The 10804-nt window shown below is 48.0% G+C and overlaps 2 protein-coding genes across 2 annotated transcripts; both read right to left on the bottom strand.

Moving 5' to 3' along the window:
• Positions 1-3739: 3739 nt before the first annotated feature.
• B0T23DRAFT_74509 (uncharacterized protein) lies at positions 3740-5430 on the bottom strand. Its single transcript, XM_062841730.1, has one exon. The coding sequence runs from the start codon at positions 5118-5120 to the stop codon at positions 3828-3830; it is 1293 nt and encodes a 430-aa protein (XP_062695344.1). The 5' UTR covers positions 5121-5430; the 3' UTR covers positions 3740-3827.
• A 2204-nt stretch (positions 5431-7634) lies between these two features.
• On the bottom strand, positions 7635-10001 carry B0T23DRAFT_310472 (kinase-like domain-containing protein; the record flags this gene model as incomplete). Its single annotated transcript, XM_062834587.1, has 5 exons — positions 7635-8697; positions 8758-9002; positions 9177-9230; positions 9342-9832; positions 9962-10001. The coding sequence occupies 5 exons, from the start codon at positions 9999-10001 to the stop codon at positions 7635-7637; spliced, it is 1893 nt and encodes a 630-aa protein (XP_062695343.1).
• Between the last annotated feature and the right edge of the window lie 803 nt (positions 10002-10804).

Here is a 10804-nt window from a genome sequence, read left to right as displayed (position 1 = left end):
ACATACTACCCTCTAGCCCGTACACAGGCAAACACCAGTAATCAACTAGTAATTAACTAATTAATTATATATAACCCTCTCTTTTAAATCTATTCTTTCATATACAACCCTCTTTTACCTATACTCTTTCAAATCCACTTTTTCACCCTCTCATACCCACTTTTTATTTATCTTACTAATTATCCTTAATTTTAATACTTTATTAATTCCCTTAAATTCTTAACCCCCTTTAATAATAGGATGAATATTATAAATTGGATTATAATACTAATTACAATAACGAAGAGAGCTTTGTTTATATTAGCGAATTAGATTATAGTTACAACGAATACGGTACCGAAGTAGGGAGCCCGCTGTACAATCTAGAAATTCTCCCTTTTACCCTACTATAATACACTACTACGGCCATACTTAATTAGTACTTCTACCTTCTAAATTATTATTATACGTTATTTATTACTAACTATTATCCTTAGTACTTCGCTTACAATTATCTTCGCTTAAATTCGAAGGTCCTACTCCACTTTAATTATAATACGCCCGCAATACCCATAATACTTACACACTACTATCGTTATTACCGTAAAACCCTCTATTATTACTTTCGCCCAGCGTTAATACTTTATTAATTAACTCCGCCGAATTATCCTTTACTTCTCAATTATCCCCCCCTAAAAAGAAGGTAGTACCAACTACGTATAAGGAGCGCATTATTTATAAAGTACTTCATACGTATATAAAGATAGATTATAAGGATATTACTACTACCCTTAACTTTACTATCCGGTAAGTATAATATACCTATTTCTATAAGGCTATACTTTATTACTATACCGGGGGTAAATTTCTTACGGTTCCGCCAACCTTAATTTATATTCTTTTTCAATATATAAATACGCTTATAAAATCGAAGAAGTTCTTATTATAGGAGGAATTAGGAAGGCGTATCCCCGAATTTAACTAATACAACCGTCATACTATATAGGCCGTAATAAAACTTCAAGAAATCCGTTGTATTAAATAACCAATTCGCCTCCCGCTTAATATAATAATCCATTATACCCGCCTATAATTTACTTTATAATAGGCTAGCCTTACCCTATTCGAATAGGAGACCTAGATTTAATTTAATAAAATATAGGTAAATAGTATTAATAAAGGTCGCCATTTCGTTACTATATTTAAAGGCGAAAATCCCAATAACTTTACTAGAATTAAGTAGAGAGCTTACGGGTAAATATACTAAATTTACTTTACTAGTACAATAAAGGGTACTACCCTATTTTAGAACTATAAAAATTAGGGTATAATTACTAATAAATCTTATTAAGCCTATATCCTTCCTCTCCTATACTAATTCTAACAGTAAAACCCGAATTTCATTATTATATAGGATAACGCCCCCTTTTACAATTTAAAAGTAACAAGGGTATTTATAGCTTAGACCTTCAATAGCGCTAAATTCGTAGTATAGCTACTACACTCACCAAATCTTAACCTAATTGAAAATATATAGTATTGGATAAAGAATTAGATTGAACGTAATTACCTAATCCGGCCAATTAGACTTACCCTCAAATCTACAATTGAATAAGTATAGGAAGCAATACTAATTAACTACCTTCGTCGGTTAGTATACTCGATGCCTAGAAGAATGCAAGCGGTTATTATAGCGAATAGTGGATATATTGGATTTTGAGCGAGGTAACGGATACGAACCGGTACTCGGAAACCCTGGTTTTTAGTATAGTAAATTGACTGATTCTCCGTAACTCCTTTCTCCCTGTTCGAAATTCCTGGGCTCCACATGTGCAATTCTATTGGATTTATTCCCTGTCACCCCCCTTGTCATTCCCCTGTCAAAATCCCCTGTAAGTACCGAGCTAACGAACTTACCAGGGCTGATGTGTATGTATGTCCTATAATCAGGCTATCATGGGATACTTTGCACAACCAGCATAAATTCTGGCTGATGATGACTGAATGGGTGAGAGTCATAAGAAGGAGGTCCACACAATCTACTACTCTGAGTAGTCTTGACGATAGAGCTAACATGCTCGAGATAGCAGCCACACTGAACGCCTCATCATTCAACAGCTACGGAAACTGTAACTAGGCAGTCAGGTTTCAACCTCTCTCGGTCCCGAACTTCCTTTTGGTTGCTTTGTAGTCGTCAACCAACTATAGATGCGTAACACCGGGGCAAACACATTCCGTAGAACCCTCAAAGAACCTGCGAACTTGCGAATGGGATCATAGATTATCTCCATTGCAGCATTTCATGCGAACCACGATTCGCCCTGGGACATGGCAACAACAATACTGCGTCAACAGGGAGTAGTGGGCTGGTCCGGGGCTACCTACGAGTTCTCGAAGGGAGAAGTATGATTAGACGTAGAAGTTGATTGTCAAACGCCGCCGACAGTGTCAACTTTGCCCAGAAGATCCAATTTCCGTTTGACAAGAACCGCACCAGTAAACCCCCCCCCCCAACAGAGTTGTAAGTCTTGTTCCCTTCCCAATGATTTCACTTAGTAAATTTGTTCTTTGTCACTCGCCTCAGTCTGGGTTTGGGGCTTGGGTAGGGGATGAATGCAGACTGATGGCCGACCCCTGAGCAACGCCATCGCAATCCCGTTCAAATACTAGCAAGAGACGGGAGGATGCGAAGATATCCTCCGGTTATGCAATGCCGTGGTGACCGACAACGATGACATTGACGGCGGAGTTCTAGGCACGGTCTCGGCACCGGTAAAGAACTTGGCCTCGTACTTTGTACAAGAGTTTCTCGACTCTAGTTCATCCTTCTTTCCATTTATCTTTCAATTTTCCCTACTTAACTTTTCTCTTCACCCCTCCCACATTCCAAACCACTAACCTCTCACTGCACCAAAGACAGAATGCACCTACTTCGACGTCTGGAGCCAAGACGGCCCCCTCTGGTGCCTCAAGATGCACGATCTTTTCCATCCCTTCTTCAAGCCTGCACTGGCAACCCCTGACGGACGTGGTGAGCCACTTGTACCATGGGCCACGAAGGCGCCCAAGCACAGTTGAAGGAAAAAATATCAGATACTACAGGTATCTACAGGTATGGCATCACGCAAACTCACGCCCGAATACTAGCAACGCCAGTGCGAGATGCACTTCCCCACGGCCGAGAACGGCGACCATTACGGTGGTACCAAGGGTAAAATGACGATGTTTGACTAAGAGAATGGGTGGCTGGGGAAGGGTGAGAGAGAGAGGAGGATTATTCAATTAATGGGTGAGTTTTCTAACCCTCCCCTACCCAACACAACACTCATATCGTTGTCGGGACAGAAACAAGTGTCGATTTGAAAACACATGGTAATGTACCTCTTGGGTTGCTTGAATATATTGTTCCGGATGATGAGACTTGATGAAGTTGAAAGTGCAAAGCAACAAGTAATTATAAGTAAGCTACCAAGATATTATGTAAATGTCTCCTCAAGGGTGCCAGATCTGCCACTTTTCGACGGCAGTCCTCTCCCAAAGTCAGAGTGTATGACCGCGAACCCTCTGATAAGTGTCCCAACGAATGCGAAAAGAAAAGAAGTGACAAATAAAAGAAACAAAACAAAAGAGAAATGTGTCGCTTTTGGGGACCACCGTGTATGTTACTTGTAAGTACAAGTACATCCTCCAGATACAATTCCCAAATCCAGAGCTCACCAAAGCTCGTCATCTGATCTGCTGATCAATCACTTCCTGAGCGGGCAGCGTCCGCAGCGGACCAGCGGCATCGCCAACGATGGGACCAACCACAGGAGCAGCAGTTTCAACGCTCGGCATCAACAACCTCCTCAATCATCCCTGACCGCACTCTCCACACCCTCGCCAAGAAGCCCAGTCAGATCGACCACAACCCCCAAGTCCAAAACGGGCAACTTCTCACCCCTGGGACCGACAAACCACAAGCAGTTGTCCACGGTAGTCGTGCGATCGACAGTAACGCCCAAGCAATCCCTCAGCGTCAACAGCTCGAGACTAGCGCGGATAGCATCCTTTTCGCAGCGCTGGATGCACTCCTCGATTGCGGAGCTGCCGGAGTTGTCGCCATCGCCGTTGCCGTTGCCGTTGCCATTGCCACCATCAGGTCCGTCAGTGTTGTTGATAGGGATGGTAGTGCTGTTACCACCGGGAAGCGAACCAAGCGAGGTACCGCAGGGCAAAGTGCGGAAGCGAGAGACTTGCGTGGTGGGCAGGTTGGAAGGAGAAGCAGGGCGATTGTCGGCTCCTAGCAGGTTGCTGACGGAATCCAACAGAGAGGAGACGCCGGAGGTGAGGGAGGAGAGGTCGAGGTAGAGCTTGAGGTCGAGGTCAAGCAAGTCGGCGAGGGTGGTGGAGATGGAGAGGAAAGGGGGGAGAGGGCAGGAGGTGGTGGTGGGTGTGGGGAGAGAAGTCCGGATGGCGGTGGTGAGGGTAGTGCGGGTGGTGAGGGTGGTGGTGGAGGAGGGGCTGGGGTTGTTATTGCCGTTGCCCGGTCCATTGTTACCGGAGCCGGGACCGTTATTGCCGTTGCCCGGTCCATTGTTACCGGAGCCGGGACCGTTGTTGCCAGTGCCCGGTCCATTGTTACCGGAGCCGGGACCGTTGTTGCCAGTGCCCGGTCCATTGTTACCGGAGCCGGGACCGTTGTTGCCAGTGCCCGGTCCATTGTTACCGGAGCCGGGACCGTTGTTGCCATTGCCCGGTCCATTGTTACCGGAGCCGGGACCACCGTTTCCGGGACCACCACTGCCAGGACCACCAGGTCCAGAAGGAGGTCCAGTAGGGATAGGCATAGCCGTCACGAGTCCTTCCTCATCGCAAGTGGTAGTGACAGGCCACTGAGCAGATCCACCAGGACCAACAGAACCGCCGGCTCCAGGACCATGAGTATGGTCACCATGAGGAGGAACAGTGACAGTAGGACCAGAGACGGTTACATAGATGGTGGAAGGCTGAACGTCAACCGAGTGAGGCTGGTTGGGGGGGACGCCGATCTCGATGGAGGCGCAGTCGGGGAAGAGAACGGTGAGATCGATGCGGCAGACGTTGTCGGCTGCCGCGAGGACGGAGAGGGAGGGAAGGCGGGGAATGAGGTTCAAAGCCATTTTGAAATGAAATCAAAGGAGTGTTTTGTTGCTGTTGAGTGTCTTTTGTAGAGTGAAGGTAGTGAAGGAAGAGAAGAGGTTGAGAGTGATGAGGAGTAAAAGTCATGTCGATGATGGGCTGCTCATCTAGTGTTATATAGACTTTTGAAGGGTCGCCAGGCGATGAAAGTTTTCGCTCGGTGCGATGTTGTTGAGGCTATCACGCTTTGCTTCTTCTCCATGATCCAGATCTCGCCCTTCGCTTAGGGTATCAAAACAGTCTCCCCTTTCTTTCTTTCTTTTTTTCTTTTTTTCTCTCTTTCTTTTTTTGGGGGGTTCGCAGCCGAGCAACTGGCGGTATGTCTTGAAAGCTCACGGTTTGTCTGGTCAACCATAGTGTACACTAATCTCTGAATGCAGGACGTACATTAGTGCCAGGCGTCGAAATTTGAGGGTGGTTGACTTCGGAGATTTTCTCGCCTAGACAGTGTTGGAAGGAAATAATGGCTTTGTTTTCTCAAGTTCGCATCACGGACGTTCAGTGTTCAGTCTCTTGAGAACAATGAGATGCATACATGTGTCCCTTGATACAGGCCAAAATCCCTGGCAAGCCAAAAGGGGGAATGTCAAGTCTGAGTGTCTCATCGTGTTCTTGATTCCGTGCTTGGAAAGGCAAGTTCCCTAGATTTTGTTATCCAAACGGAATCGTGAGCAAGGAAACGATAAAGGGAGTATGGTATGGTCTGGACACCAAACCACGATAATTTGGGGACCCAAAAGTTCGGTTGGAGAGAGTCAAAACATGCAACTGTCTCATCCCACAAATCACAACGGCTTGGTGACCCGAAAAGTCGGTTGGAGAGAGACAAAACATGCAGCTGTCTCATCCCTACCCGTTGGGGAAGGGGGCCAGGGGTAGGTCAAGGTAGGGTTATATACAAGCATCAACTAGCGCAGCCACGCTCCACGTTGTGGTGTTCCACGGTGCAAGCACACAGGCTGAGACTGCGTTTTGAGAGAGAAAAAAAAAAACCACAAAAAAGGAGGAAAAAAAAGGGAAAAAAAGGGAAAAAATAAGGAAAAAATAAGGAAAAAAATAAGGAAAAAAATAAGGAAAAAAATAAGGAAAAAAAAGGGGAAAAAAAGGGGAAAAAAAAAGGGGGGGGGAAAAAAGGAAAGAAAGAAAGAAAGAGAGCGAATATTTCTCCCATACAATACACTTTCAGAATCCAACTCCTTCCTAGCTTCATAGGTAACTGTGAGTAGCTATCTGCGGAACGGCAAGTCTACACTGACTTCAGATGTTATGGACTTCGCTCTTTCAGAGCAAGTCAATCCTGCCTTGACTGCTTGAATTGGGCGCGACCAAGACAGGAGCTCGTTATGCATACACTAGTTCTCAAGCTCGACTCAAACTTGGTCTAGTTCATCTTCTGATTAGTGTAAGAATGATTATCAGACTGACTTGGAATACCTATTTTCGTATGCCAAGTGCCCAAGTCAGACATCCAATAATAGCTTGGCGGACCGGCCGCTACTAGAAGAGAACCCCAAGGAAGAGTTCGTCCATCAAAGCTACAAGATTCAAGAATTTTCAATCTCGGTCAAATCTCTGGTGATAGCTTGCTTCTTCTTCCTCTGGTCTCTTTATAAGCAAAGTCAAAGGTTCTACCCCCTCCGTGTCAGCATTAGCGAGAACTCAATCACCAAATCTCTCTAGAGACCTCAGCAACTCGGAAAACGTGATTGTAAAAGGAAGTTGAACTTCTTTCTACTTTCAAGATAGTTGACCATGGTAACGACGAGTTGGCACTTTCAGATCCCTTGACTATAGAAACGATAGAGAAAGAAGATCGTGGCTCATTCTCGTGCATCTCTATCATCTTGGTGCCTGCCAGGGTCGAGAAACCGGTCTTGCGGGGCCGTTCAATTCGCGGGGCAGGGAGCCCAGCTACAGCCGCAGTTCGAAAACTCTGGCGATCTCGTTTTTCTTTTTCCTGGCGACCTCTCCCTTGCGCGCTCTCTATGCAACGGCACCACGATCCCGTGAATAGCATCAGCTGCATTTCTCGGCACTAACGCACAGTTAGAAGCTGGTGGTAAGACATGCATGGGCTCAGTGAAGCATCGTAATCTTAAAAATAAACAAAACCTATCAATTGGCCTCCAACACCGTAATGTAGCGCTATGAGATGGGATGACCAAAAATCCCCCATATCGACGGCCAAACCTGTTAGTCTCATGAACAACAAGAAAAACGACATGATGGTACGCTTCAAAAACGTTAAAAAATGCTAAACGGGGGGTTGAGAAGAATGGAAATGTTGAGAAATGCCCAACGCTATTGCCGGCTCTCCGTCGGCCAACATCCTCCTCCTGGAAATGCACAACAGAATTGAATATCCTTTCGACGTTCCCTTGCTCCTACGTATCGTTGAACTGCAGCTTAGACCTCGCCTCACTCGCAAGCAAAACATCGTCACATGTCTTTTGGACATGCTTCTCGTCAGGCTTTGTCGCCTCTGGGTTGTCACCCTATGCAACTCGAGCAGCAGACGGTTTAACTCCTCGCCGTCCGAGCAAAGTGGCGCCATCCAGATTGAGCTCAAATGCACCCTTTTGTCGATTGCGTTCGCGAACCTGTTGTCTGGCGGCAGCCGTGACAGCTGCGGAGTGTTGACCATAGCCCCTTTGTTCAGCGGCCGCTGGGGGTGGGTGAGCCTTCCTCTCGCGGTCCCTACCGCGTTGCTCCTGTTGTTGATCCCTGATTTGGGCATTGCGCATGCTTTGCTCAAGAGATGTATGGTATTGCTTGCCATTCACGACATCATGCATAGCAACATCCTCTCCCTCGTCGGAGTTCTCGTCGAGGCCTACCAGACGAGACACGCCCGCCTTGGCTCCAAGGTTATGACGTCTCTTGCCTTCTTCCTCTTGGCGATGGACGGCATAGCCAACATCAAACACTTCGCGCAAATTGACAGCACCTGGAGAACGGAAGTCATAACGTCTGTCTCCATCCACAATCTTGGATGCATCGAAGGCCCGCAGCACACCGTCTGGGTTCTTCCGCTCGTCTCTTGGCGTAGGACCCGAGCCGGCAATCCAAGGATGCGCGAGGAACTCTGTGATCGTGTAGCGCTTCTCGGGATCGACGCACAGAAGATGCGAGATAAGATCCTGGGCGGATTTGCTGATATCGTCCCACCATGGCGAAAGGAAGGTATACTGGCCCTTGGCAACCTTCTCCGTCAAGACCTCAATGCTCTCATCGTAGAAAGGTGGGAAGCCGCAAAGAAGAGTGTAGAGAACGCAACCCAGCGCCCACATGTCGACGGCCTTGGAGTACCGCTCATCCTTGACGATCTCGGGTGCTGTATACCCGACAGTGCCGCAGGGAGTCATGGTTTGTTTGTCCCAGACGATCTTGGATAAGCCGAAATCGGCTATCTTGATCTGACCAATCCCACCAGAACCTACGCCTTTGATGAACTCGCCCTCGTCAACTTTGTCCTCATCACCTGGCTGCTTGGGTTTCGGGTGCTTCGAGGGGATAAATGGAATGGGGCTGAAGAGGATGTTTTCAGGCTTGATGTCACTGTTCAAGGAGTGAGCAGAGATTCACTAACGATTGGCACGATGATGTGGGTCAACTTACCGATGGACTACACCCTTCTCCTCGTGCAGATACTCCAGAGCCTTTGCAACCTGTGTGATAACGTGCCTGGAGAGATCCTCACTAAAGTACGTCAGACGCACAATCTGGTGGAACAGCTCGCCGCCAGGTGCCAGTTCAAGAATGATGTAGTAGTATTGGCGAGACTCGGCGAAGTCGACAAGCTTGATGATATTGGGATGGTCAAGCTGGCGCATGATTTGCACCTCTTTCAAGATATTGGCTCGCTGTTCACAGTCATTGTTAACTCATCAGAACATGAGTAGGCGGGCACGTCCCTACCCCATTGCTTGATCGGGATAGGGACAGGTCGTCAATAACAAAGCAGTCGAGACATATGAGGAGAGGAGAGTACATTGACGACCAGCAATGGAAATAGACAAAAGAGAAATTTCTCGCACCTCTGCAGCCTTTGGTGCCTTTGGCTTGAAGTCCGGATGGAGATGTTTGTTGCTCTATAGTGAGCCCTGGAGGTTGGTATTGAAACCTTATAAAACGGCAAAGACGAAAGGAAACGAGGATGGCGAATATGAAGAAGAGGGCATCCCCGGTGTGCTGTCACGTACCTGCATGTTATTCATCTCAAACTTGCGAACAACTTTGATGGCTACTTCGCCCGCGTTGCCCTCCAAATCCCGTGCGCGGTAAACGTTGCTGAAGGCACCGTCGCCCATCTTCTCGACGAGCTCCCATCGCTCAAGGCCGGGGTACCTGGGAAACTTGCTCTTGCTTGCGTTTTCTTCCGCAACAAGCCTGACAATATTCTCGTCGGGAACCTTGGTCTTTGACTTGGTCTTGTGTGCTAGGTTTTGGTCGGCCTCGGCATAATGGGCAGCGGCATGGCCAGCCTGCGCGACACGGTTGTGGCCGTCAACTTGCGTGTTCGAGTAGGCATCTTGAACGGGCGCTTGGTGGTTGCGTGGCGGAGAGCCTCCCAGGTTGGGTTCTGAGACAGGGGCCGCCATCTTTGTGGGCTGGTGGTGATGTTGTGTGGCAGAGTGGTCGGCCTGTTTTGTCCGCGCCGGCTCTTCAGGGTTTGCAGTGCGGGCTTGCTTTCCTGTTTGATCAAGGCCGATATTAGCTTGTGACTCCTTGCCATCGGGAAGGGAGGAGTGGGCTTGAGGAGACGGTAGGTGAGAGGCACTGCGCGCGGGCAGGTGCAAGCAAGCATCTCAGGCAGACATACCGTGTCGGATGAAGTTCTTCAACTGTTGTATTGTCGACATTTTGTCGGATATTATTTGGGCTTCTTGATGAGATGGCGATTTGGTTGAGGTTTGTGAGAGTTGGCTGGTGAACAGCGGTGGGAGGATGCACCTGGATCCTCGCCTTGGTGCTGAGCTGGTGTTGAGCAGAGCTAGTGAAATTAGGTGGACTGTTATTCGCAATTGGGACTATGCGTCGTCACAATATCAATAGGTTGCCGAGAATGCGCAGTGAAGGACTGTTGAGTGTCTCGAGTGGTGTCCTGCGGATTTCCGTGCAGGCGGTCGTCTGCGGGGTCGGGCAGTGTTGGGCGGGATCAATGTGCCGATTTGCAAAGGGCGATGTGGAGAGATGAGCACGGAGGTGCTATGGTAGGGTGAGCGCGGCTTGGAGGTGGAAGACAGGACGTTGCTGTCTCTGGGCTGTAAATGGTTTCCGGGAATGGAAAGAGTTGAAAATGACGATCGCAGACACGCGCGCTGGTGTCGAGAAGATATTAACCGTCTGTCGGAAGTCAATGACGATGGAGGAGGAATGCGTGGGCGGTAGAAGGGTACCTCAGCAGTCAACAGGAAGGCTTGACTCGGGGCAAGCGGGCGCTACTATTGGCTGGAATTGAGGTCACAGTGGCTGCACGACCGAACCAAGGAATAATTTGCAAAAGGAAGTGACGCAGTTGTCAGGTCCGCACGTGAACAGAAGGATGATCCTGGAGACTGGACGGGGTTTCGTTATAATGTAGTGAAAAGGGCGGACGATGCCGACAAAGGACACTTCTCAATCAGATGCTGGTCGCGCAGAAGGCAGATTGACTGTGTGCAGT

Source organism: Neurospora hispaniola (assembly GCF_033458365.1).
Source record: "Neurospora hispaniola strain FGSC 10403 chromosome Unknown B0T23scaffold_2, whole genome shotgun sequence".
Classification (NCBI taxonomy): Eukaryota; Fungi; Ascomycota; class Sordariomycetes; order Sordariales; family Sordariaceae; genus Neurospora; species Neurospora hispaniola.
The sequence above is the reverse complement of the archived record's forward strand: the minus strand, read 5'-3'. Positions and strand labels throughout refer to the sequence as shown.